The sequence below is a fragment of the Mytilus edulis genome, chromosome 4 (genome assembly GCF_963676685.1).
Source record: "Mytilus edulis chromosome 4, xbMytEdul2.2, whole genome shotgun sequence".
Taxonomy (NCBI): Eukaryota; Metazoa; Mollusca; class Bivalvia; order Mytilida; family Mytilidae; genus Mytilus; species Mytilus edulis.
Genome location: NC_092347.1, coordinates 67,136,268 through 67,157,505, shown reverse-complemented (window position 1 = coordinate 67,157,505; position 21,238 = coordinate 67,136,268). Strand labels below are relative to the sequence as shown.

The 21,238-nt window shown below is 31.1% G+C and overlaps 1 protein-coding gene across 1 annotated transcript; it reads left to right on the top strand.

The window, feature by feature from the left end:
* Nucleotides 1–3,567: 3,567 nt before the first annotated feature.
* LOC139520283 (trypsin-like) lies at nt 3,568–16,579 on the top strand. Its single transcript, XM_071312797.1, has 8 exons — nt 3,568–3,650; nt 4,550–4,610; nt 6,540–6,741; nt 8,255–8,312; nt 8,720–8,837; nt 9,246–9,395; nt 14,937–15,076; nt 16,294–16,579. Exons 2-8 carry the CDS (start codon nt 4,556–4,558, stop codon nt 16,453–16,455), a joined length of 885 nt encoding a protein of 294 aa, XP_071168898.1. The 5' UTR covers nt 3,568–3,650; nt 4,550–4,555; the 3' UTR covers nt 16,456–16,579.
* Nucleotides 16,580–21,238: the final 4,659 nt, after the last annotated feature.

The window sequence follows — 21,238 nt, the reverse complement described above, 5'->3', positions numbered from 1 at the left end:
ATGTATCTTGAAGAAAAGACATCTATTCTTCGTAGCAGATTGGGACAGTCCTATCATTAGAAATTACCAATAGGGTGAATTTCGTTCTGCTTTAGACCGGTTTACACTTCTTTGGCAAAGACTATAACTTTACAATTATATATATAGGTAAACAAATAATAATACACAAGTTATATTTAGAGTCGACATGGTTTACAAAACAAAGATGCATAATATCAGCTCCACTATGTAAATCGTTTATCACAAGGCATAACAATACAAACAAGCACAGTAAGATAAAAATATATAATGCACTATTATATTGCATGGTAATAGAGGGCAAAATTTACAAACATGATAAGTCATGGTTTCATGGAAATGTAACAATGAAAATTAAATTATTGTTACATTGGAGACTAATTGCCTGAATACATGGTTGGGTAAGGAACCGGTTAATTAAGAATGTAACAATAATATTTGTGTCCTGTTACATTACGTAATTGTTACATTAAAGACCGCAATGTACGTTAAATATATTAAACTTCAACCTTCTATAGTTTTATTGTTTAACTATTTCGATATGTACAAGATAATATTAGTAATAATGATAGTAATGTTAATATTATCCAACAAATAATGTTTAAATAGTTTAAAGCATTAATTGTTTTGATGTTCTTAAAGATACTTAAATTGAGAATGGAAATGGGGAGTGTGTCAAAGGGATAACCACCTGGCCAAAGAGCAATAGAGTAGTGGTAAAGGCTGGAAACATATAGTTCAATGGTTTGCTGTTAAGAACTTGTGCTGAGAAAAGTGTCCACTTTTATGTATTTACTGGTGTGATGGGTGCTTGGAGTGGTTTCACAAAAATTCGTCGGACTAAAACATGCTCTTAAAGCAACAAACTGGATTTGTTGAAAATGTCATTGTAAATAAAAAAAATTTAAAAAAATTGTATGCAATATTTAAATATCACGTAAAAGTTTTTCAACTTTTGTTTTAATACATATTACTATAGTCCCATTGTACATTGCAGTGCAGTTTAACAATAACGCAATGTAACCATAGTCACAAATATTACTGTTACAATCATAATCGGGTTCATTAACCTACATTCCGGCAATTAGTCTCCAATGTAACAATAATATTTTTGTTATTGTTACATTTCCATGTAACCGTAGCCAGTGCCTTAAAGATATGACAATAAAAGCGCACAATAAACATAGAAAAAGTAAAAACCATAATTTGTTTTTATTAATAATCTACACATGTACACTTAGTCATTTCCATTTTATGACTTCAAATATTTTTTAGCATCTTTTCTAAAATCCTCAGCTAAAATTTAATAACTTGTAGAAATTAAAAAAACTTGGACCAGGAACATATATATTGTTAGATATACTGTTCCCAGCTTGGGCTGAGCTTAAACAGCTGTTAAGGATAATTTCTTTATCTACAATTGATTGACTGAACCATCAATAATTACAGGTACATGTGACAGGATACCTTTTGAGTGCCCAAAAGTAGGTATTTCCCGTATAACTTCAAAGGTAATGAAATATGATTTAATTTTGATAGAATGATAGGTTCCTAACAAACAGTATTTGGGATATATGCAGGCCAGTCTCCAAGATATTAAAAAATTGCAAAAGTCGCATTACTGTGTTATGACATAAGCTATAACATTATTAGCTATTATCAGTCTGAATTCGGGGGACTTCCTTTACATAAAAGAGTGTATAATATGACGAATATCATTATGTAATCATTCAACTGTATATTACAGGTAATAACAAAAGAAAATTAAGTTGTGAAAACCAAAAGACGGTAGACTAGTTGAAAAACCTGAAACCTACAAAAAAAATTGCAATTAAGTAAATCTAAATTTACCACATTGCAGAGGAAAGATGAGTTGGACAAAATATATAAACATTTTTTTCAATTAAGGTACGAAAAAGAATTAAAAAAAACAACATTTGATATGATAAAAAAAAGTATGTATCGTATAGATCAACCAATTTATGATGGTGTCCATAAAATGTACGGAGTGTCATTTTTATGCCTTGTTCACACGGACATTTAATTCTAATTGAATTCGAATCGAATGCGAATCGAATTCGCTAATAGCGTTCACACTCTCTTCTTTTTTCTTTTTTTTTTTTTAACTCGATTTGATTCGAATAGGCTAATTCAAATTATCCAATTCGCATTAGAAATACACTTTTGTGAATACGAATTAAAAGTTAACGTCATTCGGACAGTAAAGCATATTTGACGCGCATTGTAATTCGAATTAGAATTGAGGTTAGGACGTAAAATGTTTCGAATGCGAGTTAAACTTATTCGAATTAGTTAATGCGAATCGAATTCGAATTACGTGTGAACTCAGCATAAATCTTTCCTCCTCATAATTGTCATGGAACAGTTTCTGCGCAAGGAGCACCCACACATATAACCCAGGCCATCATTCCGGCATTAATATCAAATGTAGCAATTTTATTAGTACAGACGATCACAGAATATAGGTTAATAACCCATGTTAAAGTCGGATTTAGTTTTTATGTATAGAGGCTACAACAGGAAGGGTTAAGAGATTTACATATGTACTGTGACATTTCAAGTATCCATTATGAATAGTCTTAAGCGTCACTTCGTATTTATTAGGCCTTCGTTATAGAACTATATGTTTAACATTATCGTCATTTCAGAAGAAAAATACAAGACATAATATATCACAAAGACACTTTTCTGTCGGTTCGATTTCAGAAAAAAGTATATAAACCTAACACATAACACCCTTCAAATGTTAAAAACGGTACTCTTTCAGACATCAGTATTTATATTTAGGAATGGCGTCGTTCACAATTTATTTTTTGGTCTTTAAACTTCTTGCATTGAAGAGGATGTTTTGGGGAATAGGCAAAGATGTCAAGATTTTGAGATCTAGTCATTACTTTAAAGATACGAGAAAGGTTTAACTCCAACCAATATTTAGCCCATTATACAAATGCCTTATACGAAGAGGTTGAGGTTCGAAAAATATTTAACTATTAACAGTATATTTTCACTAATCGAAATTGACCGGCTAACCAAAATATGTGCAGAAAGAAATTCAAAACGAAAGATTAGTATTGACGCGTTTTTGAAGTCAACGTGACAAAATTATATAATCCAGTTTATTCTATCAATAAGATTAACAAAACAAAATAATTAATGTAAAGAATTCTTTTTTCTTTGCAATCATAATTTCATGTATAATCATATCATTTTTGATGCAGATCAACTTAACGCATTGCATCCTTTACATATATACATGTGTGATGAAAATATACATTAAAGGTCGCGAAGTGAAAAAAGTTTAGCAGAACGTCTTTATTATTAAAAATTTTGATCATTTTTCTTTTTTGCTGTTCTTTTCCTTGTACAATGTTGATAAAAAATTATATATCCAAACTACCGGGAAAAGATATTTCTAGTTTATCATGAAAAGCATTTGAATATTTCAAAAGTTTATATCTCTTCTAGTTTACTGCTTTCCTTTGATAGTTATAGTGTTAAACATAAAATAAGATTTAGGTAAGGAGATACCCACTTCATACATTATCTTCAAATTGACAGTCCTTTCCTCTCCATGATTGTCGGATTAATAATATAGATCACCAGCAATTCAGGTCAGTTCACAGTATTTTGTCTTCAAGTTTTGAAATATTAAAAATTCATTATATTCTTTCAATTTATTTTTGGATACCAGAAATAAATCTGAGCTCGTAGTATATCAATATGTATCGTGGTGTGGGTAACTTTGAAATCAAGAAACTCGTATTAGTTTAAAACAAAATTCAAGAAACTATAGCAAATGAGAAACATATTCACAGACTTTTATTTTTATGGGTTTATTGTATTCACAATCATGTGGGGTTGTCTGTTTTAGGGCAATACACTTTTCCATGCATACGATTAAATTAAATACTTAAATAGCTAATTCAGTTGTATTCGTTTCTATTGCAACCCCTATACCAATAGCGTATTTTTCTTTAAAGATGACAATAATTTAAAAAATTCTGATGATAGTAATATTATTATAACATTATGTCTAAGCTCATACGAGACTGATATCTTGCCAGCTATACATTAATTTCTACGAACATTTATTCTAACAAAAAGTATTAGTTGCTTGAACCCACGTAATTTAAATGGACCATTGTCTCATTGGCTATACTATCACTTTCCTTATTTTAGATTGAGGTAAAAAAAAACAAAAAAAAAACGAACTCACCCGAAGCAAGCCGTAGAATCCTAGCAATGCTGATTTCATTTTCAAACACAGTTTTTAACAGCTCTATTTAACATGATTCCATTCAATTTAAAGTCTACTCCCATTTCAGTTGAAAAAAATTACAGAACATATTTTATTTATTTCTAAAGAAAGAAAAAAAAATTATAATATTTGAAATAATTTTGAATTTTGAAATCTAGAGGGCACAGTTAACCGGTTTTAGAATATCTGTATCGTAGGACATAGAATAATGCGTTGAACAATATTAATAATCAATATTGTTTTTCATTCCAGAAAAAAATGATCTGTATTACATACCTTCTTTTATTACTGGCAAGTGTTGCTCATGGAGATGGTAAGTAGTTTGACAACGTTTTTTCAAGGTTGTATCTTAAAGTGTATTTATTGATGAATTCAAAATAGCTATATCTAATTCTCATTTTCTATTGCCTGTCTACCTGAAGCTTATAAATAACGGTGTTCACGACAACGTTTTTATTTCAAAGGAGTCATATTTCTATTTTTAACTGTACCACGACGTTGTTGAGATTTACTTGATAAAAATGAAACAACTACTGTCACCTGACAATAAATATCAGGATGCAAAGATTTCAATACACCTTTCCAAACTTTGTAGTGAAATGCCGTCGGTATACCCCTAGCAGAACTATCGTCATGTAACAGATTGATGCAATAGACCCATTTACACTTGTATGCAAATTTGTCCGACATTACGTAAACTCGCACAGATTCCTGAAACTTTGACATCCCAAAACATTTGTCGTCACACTTAAAAAGTGATTGTTTCTTGACGTCAGAAGGTTATATGGAGTAGATCTAATTTCTTTTGGGGATAAAATTCAGCTGAATACCAAAAGTATAAATACGTTAATGCTCATAGTACTGAGTGAATGCAACATTAGCTGTAGTAATTCCCCCATTTAACAGCGATTTCGATAATTTTGGATTCTCAATGCTCTTCAACTTTGTTCTTTTTTGGCTTTATAAATATTTTGATATGAGCGTCACTGATGAGTCTTATGTAGACTCATTAGTGACGCGTCTGGCGTACGAAATTATAATCATGGTACCTTTGATAACTATTTACACCACTGGGTCGATGTCACTGCTGGTGTCCGTTTCGTCCCCGAGGGTATCAATATCCCAGTAGTCAACACTTCGGTGTTCGGTGTTTGACGTGAATATCAGTCATGTGGTCATTTTAATAAACTTTCCTGTTTTCAAAACCATTTAATTTTTCGAAAAACTAAGGATTTTCTTATCCCAGGCAAAGATTACCTTAGCCGTATTTGGCACAACTTTTGGAATTTTGGATTATCCATGCTCTTCAACTTTGTACTTGTTTGCCTTTATAACTTTTTTGATATGAGCGTCATTGATGAATCATATGTAGACGAAACGCGCGTCTGGGGTACTAAATTATACCTTGGTACCTTTGATATACCTATATAAATATATTAACATTAGATTAGAAATGTCTAAAACCAACCAGTTTATAAATGTGGACCTATACGATAGAGTAAACGTAACATAAAAATAATGAACTATATATAAAGGAAACGACACTTTTCTTTTTAACTTTTAAACAAATGTTCATCTAACACCCTTAAGTCAAGATAAGGACACGAATAATTTTACGTTTATGTGTCCTTAGATTCTATATTGTGACATTCATATGTAAATATTGGAAAAGATAGTTTACTTACTTTACTAAAATTGTCCGTTTATAAATTTTGAAATTATTAAGAAACTTAGGTTTCAAATCCCTCATGCAAAGATTTATTTTTTTATTTTTTATAAAGTTTTGGACAATTAACTGCAATTGATTGTGACATCAGTAATGTAACCAATGTTACTGTGTCAGATAAGCATTTGACCGTTCATATCTCTATAAGAGTAGCAAAATATACCAAAGTGACATTCGAACTCATAAGAAGAACACAAATTGACAACGCCATGGCCAAAAACGAAACACTGCAAAAGACAAACAACAGCAGTTCATACCTACAACTGAACACTGAACAACACGAATCCCACTAAAACCGTGTGTGATCTTGCTCTACATTGGCACTCTACTAAAAGTGACACACGAGACTTATTTGTAGACTTCAGTGCGGAAGAATCAAATTTAGTTTAACAAGTTCAAAAAATAGACTTATTATTATTGATCGAGGGCAATTGGATCATAAGACTTGACATACTTGGTTTCTAGTAATCAAGACAGTAATCAAAATTTAAATACGTCTTTTTTCTCTTATTTCAGAACTTCTTTCCCGTCAAAAGCGGATTATAGGAGGCAAAACAATTACCCGAGGTGAATGGCCATTTTTAGTCAGCTTACGTGGTAAAATTGTAACGGAAAGATTATTCGGAATATTTCCAATAAAGCACAGGCGTTTGTATTGTGGAGGTTCTCTGATTAATGAAAGATGGATACTAACTGCAGCCCACTGTTTCGATGAAGGGTATGTGTTACTTTCGTCTAACTTGAATCATTGATAGCAATGATAGGTGTGTGCTACAAGTAATATAAACTGATCATGAAACGTATTTTAAAGCGTATTTTGTTTCGTCACACATGTAATATAGACTATCATATTTCTTTTTAAAGATTTGAGTTTTAAAAACACATTTAAATCTTTATACTAGTATTTTTACCTTTTGTAATTTGTTAGTTATGCAATCAGCCAGAATAATATTTCTGAGTTCAAATGTTTGATATCAAAATGAGATAAAAATTATGTAATTATTATATTTATATAATCATACTTTATGCAAGAGTTCTCCTCTGTATCTGAATCATTCCCCTCAGCACTTGGTAAAAACCAAAATACAATTTTGTGACATTAAAAGTATTTGATATGGGTAAACATTTTTCGTACCAGACGTATCATCGACTGCATACTGTTCGACCTGGAGATTATAATTTTAACCGAAATTTGATAAGTTATCATATCTTCTTCTTTGTTACTTTTATAACATGGAACAACTTCTGATCAATAATACTGCACGATTAAAACCTGATAGTTTTGCAAAGTGTGAAGTTTTTAAAAACTCACGAATTGCACTCATTTGCCATAAATATTATGTTCTGACCTTCACATTACCAGTATATTTTTGAAATAGCCATATGCAAAAAACTTGATAGTGAATACAGTTATTACATACATATACGATGCATTTTTTGTTGATATTGTATGTTTACATTTTGCGGTAGCAATTCAAGGGGTTTTATCGCAAACTGACAATTCATCATTGAAAGCGTTTGATTGTACTACTGATCATTGATATATCCATGAAAGTAGAGCACAACACTAACAAATCTTAACAACCTGTCTGAAATGTCTGCATTATATCAATATTCAAACTTATGTTGTAACGACAGATTTGCTATCTGCACGTACTTATGTGATAATATCTTTGAATATCAGGATAAGACTAATTGTATGCCCCAAATAAGCACATAATGTTTCTGTTAGCAGTCAAAGTTCCATCCACACGGTATCGGGTACGTTCGCCCTAATAACATGTTCGCCCTGGGTCCGTTTGCCCTAATAACATGTTCGCCCTGGGTCTGTTCGCCCAACTCTTAAAAATATATATTAATTTTCACCAACCTAGTAGAATCGTAACCCATTAGATTTATTGTTTTTATAACGAATACGCATGAAATATGTACCACTGAATAGCAACAACATCCAATAGTTCACTAACACTTTTGTACTCATTTGAATAATACCATTTATATGAAAGTTAAACATCATTATTTTGTTTTAAAATATAGTTGTATTAGACAGTATAAAACACAAACAAATAAAGGGCTTTGGCTGATTTACATTTTCGGTTATAAAATCTGCCTTCGTTTATTATATGCTTATATCCTTACGAATTCTTTGAGTGTTCATAATCAGATTAGTATCTAGCGAACATAATTTTTCTATTATATGAATGTTAAGATTAAGACTTAACTTGTTGCAGATACCAAGGAAGAAACCCATCAAATTGGAAAGTACGTTTGTCAACAGTAGATTTAGGGGTATGTATAGATAATATTCATATTCATATAATTTTGTCAAACTTAGTTGTTAAGTATAAATAGTTATATCACAAATACCTATATGTGGCATTTGTAGTATTTTGACCTGATTGAAAACAATTAAAACAATTTGCGCCAAAAATACATCTGGAACCTAATAATAAGCATTCCTTTGTTCTCCAACCTCCCATATCTTTTATTTCCTTCACCTTGACTTAAGTACTTTGCAATGAAAATAACACTATGGAAATATCTTACGTTCGAATCACTTTCCTGTAGTGTATGAATATGTATAACCGATAATAGCGACCGATGTATGATCTAAGGTCGACCTTGCTTGAAGGAGTTGGATCCTAAGTTTCTTAACAATTTTTTAAACAATATATTGCTTTACTTTCATGATCAAGATAAATTTTGTTGATGGTGTGAAACACGTGTTTGGTAAACTGTTTGGCAGATCGGATTGGAAACAGTTGATCATCGACGCAGATAGGATTGTTATGCATCCCGAATACAATAAAAATAGTAAGGATGTTTTATTAGGCTAAGTTTGTATTTCAAAACCGGTTTTGCATACGATTCATTGGTATTGTTTTCTTGCTAAACTGACATGATTTTCTCACTATTTTCATAATACCATTTCTAAAGGAGAATTGTAAAAGGCAAATATGTTGAATCTTTTACCCTTTTAAACTTAAAAAAGAAAACATTTTATTTTGTGTTGCAAGATATCAGTCTGTCTTTTGTTTTGTTTTGATCAATGTTGAAGTAACCTATGTGTTTTCTGATTATATTTGTAATTATTAAGTAACATGTTAATGATTTCACCAGCTCTACAGTTCATGAGATTGAACATCCTTTCTTTCTAAAAACTGAAAGAGTTAACTGGTTTTTACTGTATTTACTATGCAAAGGAAATTTTGCAATTTTCAGATGATTGGGAAAATGATATAGCATTAATCCGGTTAGAACAGTCAATACCTGTAGGCAGATACGTAGGTAACATCAAACTTCCAAGCAGTAGTACAGCATTCCCAACAGGTACAATCTGCGCAATACATGGATGGGGATGCACCGCAAGTGGTAAGATCTTATTAATCGTTTTCAGATTTTTTCTAAGTTTTCTTTGTTGTTTCGATGTCTCCATGTCTATGGCAGGGATGGGGTAATCGTAATCTGTAATCGTAATCGATTGTAATTGATTACAATTTTTCAAGTAATCGACAGTAATTTGTAATCGAAGACATTTTCGATTACATGTAATCGTAATTTAATCGATTACAGTAAATATTTGGATGTAATCATCGATTACTTTTCGATTACATTTCGATTACTTTAGTAAAATAGTTTGATGAAAAATGACCTATTTCAGAGGAAAATATGTATGTTATCACTTTGTAGTACAGATAAAATATTATGCATCAACAATACTTGAGAGTTAAGCAACTGCCTTATTTCTATCTATTGTCTGAAGCTGCATTATGAGCAACCAGATCCCTACCTAAATTTACTTTATATCTAGCTTTTGAAACAAATGGATGTATGTGCTTGTCAATAATTCAAGAACTTTAATATTAAAACAAGAAAATAGATTTGAAATAATAAAATAGATCTTAAATAAGAAATGTGTCTGGCTTTCGTTAAGTTCTGTACTACATTTTTTAAAAGTAGTAAGCTTATATTTGTATTAAATTTCCTGAAAACATCATTTTTAATCAGAGTTGAAATTAAAGCTTAGAATAGATAAACAGTTGATTTCTTAAATGTTATGATATATATGTATATAAATTAAATTAAAAAAAAGCACAAAATCCTTTTAACAATGAACCAATGGCAATGCATATCAATTCCTTTTAGAAATAGATGTATCCCTTTGACACTATAAATATATTTTGTATATAATTTGATTGAAGAAGTTAACAAATCTTAACAACATTCTTGCCTTTACTAATGAGATGATCAAAGTCTTCTAGTCAATAACAATCATACTTTGTTTTTATTTCAATTATCTTAGTATGTCTAATTAAGAAGGAAATTTACAATATTTAGCCCCAGGTTATAAATTGTACTCCAGTGGCCGTTAAATAATCTAATTAGGGTGGTTATCCAAACAAAAGGTTTAAATCATGCATGTCATTATAAAACTAAATTTTGATCTTAAAAATTAGCTGAACTAATTGATTATTCTACTTTTTTTATATATTTCCTTAAACATTATTATTAACTATGCTAAAATATTTTATTTTAAAGGGTAAAAACAAAAAAGCTAACCTAAGTCAGTAAGAAAGCTAAAATTTTGAAAAATAATTAGTTATGAATAAGTGAGTATTGCAATGCATCTTTCATTTATGTTGAAAATCAAAATTTCAAGATTTTTTTAAATATTTCTAATCTTCATTAAGAGATTTGATCTAAAAAAACAACAGCTATTAACTTATAATTTAGAAACAATGCTTTGAATGATGCATTTGGTAAAGATCTTAATTTCCACTATACAAATGTTGAGCAATATAATTGTGTTTAACTCCTGTTATTTTTGTTGAAATGTTGAAGTATGTAATTGACAGTAATCGAAAAGTAATGTAATTACTTTTGATAAAGTAATCGATTGTAATCGATTACATACTAAAATTTGTGTAATCGATTATTAATCGATTGCACAAAAATCCTTCATGTAATCGATTATTAATCGATTACATTTGTCAGTAATCGTGCCCTCCCTGGTCTATGGATTCTTTGAAACATGTTTATTTAGTCGCAACTTTTAATATCTCCATCCTCTTACATTAGGTTTGGTTTGGTCTTGCTATATACTTTAACACTTGCTATTTGAAATGACTTTGCAATCATAGAAAGGACGACATTCGACGCAAAAGACCAAAATCGCATCGACAAATTTGCTCTTACTCTGATTCAAATTCATGTGATTCATAATATTCGTATTTCCGTTATTTGTTTTCATGTAAAGTTGATACAATGTCATGCACGACGTTAAACTATTGCTTCTTATTAATTTTCTTTTTAATTACACATAAAATGAAATATAATTGATTAACAAACTATGTTTGATTTACTTAAGGTCATATGAAACGAGTGACTGATGAAAAATAATATTTATCCAATTCTTGAAACAATGCATGCATATGTCATAAACTTAGTAGTTTTCTTTGCATGATTTGATTATTTTTTACGCAAACATATCGTATTATCGTCATTTTCTTTCTCTCTGTCTGTTATGAAGTGAAAATATGGCAACTCATTTATTGTCGTGTTTTGAATCCGTAGATTATCGATTGTCACCTAATAGTAAACAATCAACAAAGAAGCATGGATATTGAGCACGTGTATAACATGTACAATCAAATACTAGGTTATTTCAGTGACAGATCCATACGTATTGCTATCACCGGATTTTTACGAGGAGGGTTACGCTAAGGTCACTTTGAATACGTAAAAATGTTGGCGAATTGCTTCCTGGAAGCAAGCAATAAAAAAAGTAAACTTCTTTTAGATGTGGACAAATTAAAAGAATTTTCTGCCGAAAAAAGTATATTTACATAAGTTTAATAATGATAACTATCCATTTTGTTAAAAAAAACCATTTGCATCATTTTATTTTAATTTGAGGTTTCATATGACTTTAAAGATAGCTGATGAATCTTCCTGTTTCGTGTTAGAATGTTTATAATACTAGTAGTATTTAAAAAAATATATAAAGAAACGTCGAACAAAAGAATAAATTACCGTTAACCATATTTTCATGGTTTGGATCATCAATAGAAACAAATACAATGCATGATGTCAAAGTTGATATATCCTTTAGAAATCTAATGATCTATACAGTCTTCCTGGTAAGAAAGATTTAAAATTTGAGATAGCATTAGTGCAACCTAGTTTCTTAAAAACATGAATGAAGCCATCAATTGCTGTTTCAATACCAATTGAAAATGCATTTATTTTTCTATTTATATCTCTCAACCAATTCACTTTTTAAATATTTGACATATTTCTTACTTCTCACAAGGTCAGTAGTCGCCACTCTTACACTGACAATAAATATTGTCATAATGCAATCATGTTATGTAATGAATGAGGTATAATAAGGCCACTATTTTCCGCTCCATGGATTTTAGAGTAAATAAGTACGGTTTATCTTACAAATGAAATTCTTCATATGTAATGTTCACAAGAATTAAATCAGTGAAAAATCGGTATTTACATATTGGTGCTGTCTTATAAATATGGATAGGGGCTTTCTGTCTTATTGCTTTTAAAGCATTACAGCAAAAATTGCCAAAATAATTTGATGCTGAGAGCTTTAACTATTATAAAGAAATGAGCAAAGGCCTTATCCAAAATTATTTTTTCTAAAAGATCAGCTTTCCAATTGTGAACTTTCCATTTCTAGGTAGCAACATTCCAGCAGCACCTGCATACGGTGTATATATCTCCCAATTGATACGATATTCACGTGCATGTATTTCCTATCATGATTTTCTTGATAGTGGGTTGTTGCTCACAAGGAAGCTATGAAATCAAGAGTTCCAAATGGTGAAGTTGAAATCATCTCTTCGTAAATTTAACGGACGCCATCACGAGTTGGTTGACCGTTATGGAATAACCGTTTTACAAATGATATCGGATATGTTCCTTGCATCGTAACTGAAATCCCCTTCCCTTTCATAAATGTGACCTACCGAATTAGACTATTTATCGGATTTGTTACCTCATAAGCAACTCGAGGGGTGCTACATGCACCCTTCCGGAGCACCTGAGATCACCCCTAGTTTTTGGTGGGGTTCGTGTGGTTTATTCTTTAGTTTTCTATGTTGTGTCATGTGTGCTATTGTTTGTCTGTTTGTCCTTTTATTTTTTAGCCATGGCGTTGTCAGTTTATTTTCGATTTACGAGTTTGACTGTCCCTCTGGTATCTTTCGTCCTTCTTTTATAAAAATATTAATTTGGTTATAACATCTTGGGTATGGTATTTGCCCTATTTGATTGTACTAGAAACCTTGCATATTAAAGCATTGCATATTATATTTCACAATGTTTATGTCGTCATATTGAAAGCAATACTGACATTTCTTTGGAAGAAACAAGACACCATTCTATTTGATAATCGGTAAAACTAATTTTACATGATTCTTTTGGAATTAAAACTCTGAGCTAAAGAATAATAAGCACTGTCTGTTATTGGTTGTAAAAAAATGTAAATGATTTTAATTTGAAAGTTCTTTCTTATTCATTTGCACTGTTTTCCCACGTGATTGATTCAGGGTAAAACAAAACCACTAAATTCTGGATTTTGCGTTGAAACCAATTTCTATAGTACATGCCATTTTAACCATGGACGATGCGTCTACGTTAGGTGGGCAATGTTTTACGTACAATATAACGTAAACAATATAGAAGCACAGACAAGACGGAAAAGTGCATTTGCGTGATAACAATTGCGTGTACGAGGGGGAAAATGTCTTAGAAGAGTAGGCAACAGATTGACAAGAAGAAAAAGAAAAAAAAAAAAAAAAAAAACCCACGAAAACAAAAAACACATCACAAACAGCATTATCGAACATAAATGTATTGACTTTTTATAAAATTATACAAATCCCCCCAAATCCCTAGCTAAGCTCAGAAAGAAAAACATTGACTGTTCATTTAAACCATTTTGTAATTGATGACAATTCCGATGTCATTTTACTAGGAAAAAGAAGCTAGTATTATTGCAATGAAAACTGTAACATATACATGTGTGAAAAATATTTAAAACAAAATCCTAATTTAATCACAAACCTTTATACCATAACATGTACAACAATTTTATATGGCCCAAAAGTATACAAATTAGAGTCAATTTGTTATTAATTAAATCACAGGAATAAAAAGTTACAATTTTTTACATACAATTTAAAGGATGTTTTGTAATAAAATGAAAGTATTTCAAAAGCACACTTTCTTTTGGAAAACGAGAAATGTGTATTAACATAATAAATTCGAATTACAAGAAAATTAAAGTTCACACGATTCACCGAATCCTCATTGTTTTCTCTTTCCATGAATCAAACGTTGACTTTTGTGTTGTGGTAGTCCTTGGTAATCTTGCTTCATTCTTAAGCTAATTCTAAAATAGAGATACTCTCGAAAGAACCATAACAACCAAGTATGTCCAAGACATTGTAATAACAACTACAATTACGAATTCATCAATTGAACCATGGAATGAGTAGACGGTAAGCATCGGTAATTCGAGAGGTGGTTTGAGTTGGTATAAAATATTTTTTGGTGATTATTTTTATCACTGACGCATATTTTCTACTTGTAAGCACCCATATAGTATGTGTTGCTCAGTCTTTAGTTTTCTTTGTTGTGTTTTGTCTTTTGGTCTTTTTATTTTTTAAGCCCTGGCGTTGTCTGTTTTTTTTCTTCCGTCAAATGAATTAAGATGTCCCTCTTGTATCTTTCGCTCCTTTTTTAAATATTGTTCATTATTAGTACCCATTACATCCTCTTGTTTCACTTTCATTAATAAATCTATTTTTTTTTTTTATTAATTTTCATTTTACTTAAACACATATTTTTTCTAGGTATTTTAGTACATGATCAACTTCTCTTTTTTGACAGGACAATGGTTATCAAATACTGCTATGAGTGTTAATCTTCCAATATTCAGTGCTGAGTATTGCGGAAGGTTATTTGGCATGCAAAGTATGGATAGTAGAATGTGTGCTGGTTATATATACCAAGGGAAAGGAATATGTAAAGTAAGAACCAAATCGTGCTGTTTTTTTAAACTCTGTATCAATGATCTTTAAACATATACATTTGCAAGATAAAAGCAGAAATTCGAAAAAGTGAAATATAAAAGGCACAATCTCAAGTAATGAAGTAGATTTTTTAGTTGGTTCCAATGATTTTATGCCAATGCATTGAACATACTATTTTACATTAAAAAAAATATATAATCTCCAAATACGAAATATGAAATATAAACAATATACAAAATACTGACAAAACTTTGGTAATTTAGATGGTAGCTAACATTGGAAATGAAATCTCTGCAATATATTCATAATGCAGTGTACAATAATTACGAAGAAATGAGAGAACAAAACTAGTTTTGTTCTGCAAGGAGTTTGTCATTGTTATAAAAAGCGTCTGAAACACTTTCAGCAAATCGTATTTTAGCAACAAGCAAGATATATAAAGGAGTTGTGGTCAAAACTGCTTTTATATATATAATATCTTTCAATTTTGCAAACATAAGATCATAAAGATGTATGCATTTCCACAATAAATAGTACTTTGATGAATAAGTTAATATCTATTTAGCCTTTTATATTATTGCGAAAGAAATTATACCTTTATACAGATCGACAGATACTTGTCGATTCAAACTTCTGCAATTGTTTTGTTCAATAAAATAAATACAATTATAGCTATTGTTCTATGTATTGTTTATTCAATGGGACCATTTAACTTCTTCCAAGAGAAATCTATCACTCACTGATTAATTTCTCTGAACAAAAAATTTAACTTTCAATGATGAATATATACCAATACTAAAACAACTGCATGTGATGTTGTATTTAATCATCATCAATAACAAATTTTACATATTTTACATACATTTTTTCTCTTTTTCTGTGTTAATAGATCTTAAACTAAGGCCTTCATAAATGTATTCTAATACTTAACATAAAAAAAAACCATGCAAATTGATTGGAACAATACTACTTTTTTGTTTATAATTAATTCTGTGTTTATATTGAACAGATTGAAAAGATGTAAATAATAATGAATCAGATGCTTGGTCAGGTAAATAAGCCTATGAATGATAAATTTCTCCTATAAAAAAAGTAAAGGTCTCAGTAAATAAACTACACTTAGAACACTACCAATAGAACATAAAAACGTTTAAAGCAGATGACTGTTGAAACTCTCATTTTGTTCGCTAAATGTATTATTTTGTCTATTACAGGGTGACAGTGGTGGCCCATTGACTTGCAAAAATTCTGCTGGTGACTGGATACAAGCTGGAATAGCCTCGTTTGCAAGTCGATCAAGTCCTGGAAATTATCCTGGTGTATTCACTCAAGTATCCTCATTCATTCCTTGGATTAATAGCATCGTTGGACAGTGAACAATTAAACTTGCGAGTTAAATGGATACAATTTTAAATGTTTTTGTCAGTTATATAAATTTATTTAAAAAAAGGATGCCTTTGTATTAAGAATAAATATAGTAAAAAAATGATAGGATTTTGATCTTAAAGTGTTGAGTCATATGTGCATTTCGTACATGTTTGCAACTAAATATTGAAAATGCAGGTATTTTCAGTAATTATTTGCATATTTTGGGAACAAAAGGCAAATTCTACAATGCTGACTTATTTCTCAGTTATATTTTGTCAAATGAATGTGTCGCGGACGTGAGGACAGTCCTGTTCTGAATGTCAATCATTGAATGTGTAAAACGTCAACTGTCATATGAAAAATAGCAATAAGGTCTTTGATTTATACATGTAGTTATTTCAAACAGTAAATAAAGATGTGTCGAGTTCCCTCTTTAACCCATACCAGTTATTGGTAAACAAGTGACCAAAGCACTATATAAAGTACAAAACACAATATAGATACACATTGCCCACATTCAAAACATTGCAATAAAAACGAATATACCTTTTACAAATTGTGACTTTGATGGAGGATTGTCTCACTGACACACATATCCCACATCTTCTTTTATCTAATAAAGTGTATAAACTATCAATGAATTAATAAATAATAATAAAAATTTATAGCGAAACAAATAAACGTTCATAATGCAATGCCAATTCTATAAATATTAATTTGATAAACTGAACCCATCACTTTGATGCTTTTGCTTATACATTGAACCTGTTTTAATGAGATTTCACTTGAAAAGTCTTAAAGAAATGTATAACTGAAGGAAATAATCAATTTTAATGATAAACTCATCATAGATACCAGGACTAAATTTTATATATACGGCAGACGCGCGTTTCGTCTACAAAAGACTCATCAGTGACTCTCGAATCCAAAAAAGTTTTAAAAAAAGCCAAATAAAGTACGAAGTTGAAGAGCATTGTGATCCAAAATTCCTTAAAGTGTTGCCAAATACAGCTAATGTTATCTATGCCTGAGGTAGAAAAGTCTTAGTATTTCAAAAAATTTTGTAAACAGATAATTTATAAATATAACAATATCAATGACAATTCATGTCGGCACAAAAAGTGCTAACTACTGGGCTTGTGATACCCTCGGTGAAATAAATCTCCACCAGCAGTGGCATCGACCCAGTGGTTGTAAATAAACTCATCATAGATACTAGGACTAAATTTTATATATACGGCAGACACGCGTTGATGCATACTTTTGTTTAATTGAAAGAAAATAGTCATTAATAACAGTAATAGATATAGAGCAATGATACACTTAAATTATCAAAAATAACTGGGAAAATGACATGACATCATAGCTATCACTGAAAACAAGTACTTGTGTTATTTTTTGGATGACATATCTTTGAAAAACAAAACATTTTGTAAGAAATATACCCCCTTATATGTATAGAAAAAAGGGGGAATGATGATAGGCTTTTGAATTACGTAATTATATCGGTAGTCAACGACACGAAACCAGGACAAGTCATATCGATTGATTGATCGATAGATTTCTGCTTACAAACAGGTGTTTTAAAAGTTTTCAAAATAATTTTCCATAGCCCAGTTTATGAAACAAGGTTTTGACATTCAAATGAAAACTTTAACTTCTAAATGCCAAAATTGCATAGAAAGCTTTTGTATTGACACTTGGTTGTTGTTAAACACCTAAAGAGTATTTTGTTACCATTGAATTGTCATTATATTTTAAAAAGTTTTAAATAGTGTTTTAAGTACAGAGACAATTATTTTGTGCATTTAAAGTTGTTTCATATACACCGGGCTGAAGTACGTTCACTATTCACTATTCACTTTTCACTATTCACTATTCACTTTTCACTATTCAAAATTCATGAATAGTGAACTGTGTTTTTTTGCACTATTCACTATTCAAGTTTATGAAATTGAATAAATTTAGTATGAACTTGTATATTTTAAAAATGTGAGAGAAAAAAAACCCAGATATGCTATGCTTGCCAATGAGACAACTCTCTACAAGAGACCAAATGACCGGCACAGACATTTAAAACAGCTACTCACCGTACGGCTTTCAACAATGCACAAAGTCCCTACCGCACAGTCAGCCTTGAAGGCCCCGAAATGACAATGTAAAACAATTCAAACGAGAAAACTAACGGCATTATTATTTTATCAGGGTTGAATTCATAACCTTTTAGAATAAGTTTATTTAAAAGATCGTTAAGTTGATTTGTTAAGTGTAATGTCTGTAATGATTTGCTATAGGAATTCGATTAGAATACGAATTCTGTGTAATATATAGTATTAACGTAAGGGTATAAACAGATAGGATATTTGTTATGCTTATCCATTTTATCTAGAATTATTTATTTTTTTACGTAAAATTGAACTTGATCATGCATCTCAAATCCACTTATGCATATCTAGGAGCTTATGGTACAATTGTCGCACATATTGTCACAATTATTACATATATTTCAATGGGTGTGTGGGGTCCACTTTTATTAATCAAGCATTAAAATACGCATTCGTTTCCGGCTTGGGATGTCCACATAAAATGAAATCAACCGTTTAAACGGTACTCGATGTGTCAGGGGAGGGCAAAAGAGTAATCATGTCTCAAAGTGCCAATTTTAAATTTCAAAATCTCATTTTCCAATATTAAAATTTCTCACATACTTATACATTTATATATGAAGACTTTAAGTAAAATATGAAAAGTCGATTAGGACTATAGGAGGTAATATACCCAAGGACTGAAAGTTTCGTATAAAAAACTAGGGGTGTTTCCTCGATAAAATCTAATAATAGCACTAACTAATAGGATATCTGTATTTTGGAGCGCTCGAATACCGAAAACGACCAGGACGTTATGATAGAATTTTGAACCCTTGAATCCCCTAATTACAGGTATATCCTATATATCCTACGAAAGGTAATAGAAGGGGGAACAAAACCTTTATAGTGAATATAGTGCACAGATACGGTTTAAGGGAATAAGGAGCGCCCGAATGTCAAAAACGGCTGATTTGAAGAAAAAATGCTTCCCCCAGGATGTTATGATCGAATTTTGAACCCTTAAATCCCCTCATTACAGGTATATCCTATATATCCTAAGAAAGGTAATAGAAGGGGGAACAAAACCTATATAGTGAATATAGTGCACAGATGCGGTTTAAGGGAGTAAGGAGCGCCCGAATGTCAAAAACGGTTGATTTGAAGAAAAAAATGCTTCCCCCAGGATGTTATGATCGAAGTTTGAACCCTTGATATATCTGTAATTAGTGGATTCAAGGGTTCAAAAATCGATCGTAACATGCTTGTTGACATATTTTTTATTAGGTTCGGCCTTTTTTGGTATTCTGCCGCTCCAATACCCCTTAAATCGGATCTGTGAACTATATTCACTATATAGGTTTTGTTCCACCTTCTATTACCTTTCTTAGGATATATAGGATATATCTGTAATTAGTGGATTCAAGGGTTCAACACTCGATCGTAACATGCTTGTTGACGTATTTTTTATTAGGTTCGGCCGTTTTTTGTAATTCGGCCGCTCCAATACCCCTTAAATCGGATCTGTGCACTATATTCACTATAAAGGGTTTTTTCCACCTTCTATTACCTTTCTTAAGATATATAGATTATACCTGTAATTAGGGGATTCAAGGGTTCAAAAATCGATCGTAACATGCTTGTTGACGTATTTTTTATTAGGTTCGGCCGTTTTTGGTATTCTGCCGCTCCAATACCCCTTAAATCGGATCTGTGCACTGTTTTCACAATATAGGTTTTGTTCCACCTTCTATTATCTTTCTTATGATATATAGGATATACATGTACCTGTAATTAGAGAATTCAAGGGTTAAAAGCTCGATCGTAACATGCTTGTTGATGTATTTTTTTATTAGGTTCGGCCGTTTTTTGTAATTCGGTCGCTCCAATACCCCTTAAATCGGATCTGTGCACTATATTCACAATATAGGTTTTGTTCCACCTTCTACTACCTTTCTTAAGATATATAGGATATACCTGTAATTATGGGATTCAAGGGTTCAACACTCGATCGTAACATGCTTGTTGACGTATTTTTATTAGGTTTGGCCGTTTTTGGTATTCGGCCGCTCCAATACCCCTTGAATCGGATCATTGCACTATATTCACTATATAGGTTTTGTTCCACCGTCTATTACCTTTCTTAGGATATATAGGATATACCTGTAATTAAGGGATTCAAGGGTTCAAAAATCGATCGTAACATGCTTGTTGACATATTTTTTATTAGGTTCGGCCTTTTTTGGTATTCGGCCACTCCAGTACCCCTTAAATCGGATCTGTGAACTATATTCACTATAAAGGTTTTGTTCCACCTTCTATTACCTTACTTAGGATTTATAGGATATATCTGTAATTAGTGGATTCAAGGGTTCAACACTCGATCGTAACATGCTTGTTGACGTATTTTTTTATTAGGTTCGGCCGTTTTTTGTAATTCTGCCGCTCCAATACTCCTTAAATCGGATCTGTGCACTATATTCACTATAAAGGGTTTGTTCCACCTTCTATTACCTTTCTTAAGATATATAGAATATACCTGTAATTAGGGGATTCAAGGGTTCAAAAATCGATCGTAACATGCTTGTTGACGTATTTTTTATTAGGTTCGGCCGTTTTTGGTATTCTGCCGCTCCAATACCCCTTAAATCGGATCTGTGCACTATATTCACTATATAGGTTTTGTTCCACCTTCTATTACCTTTCT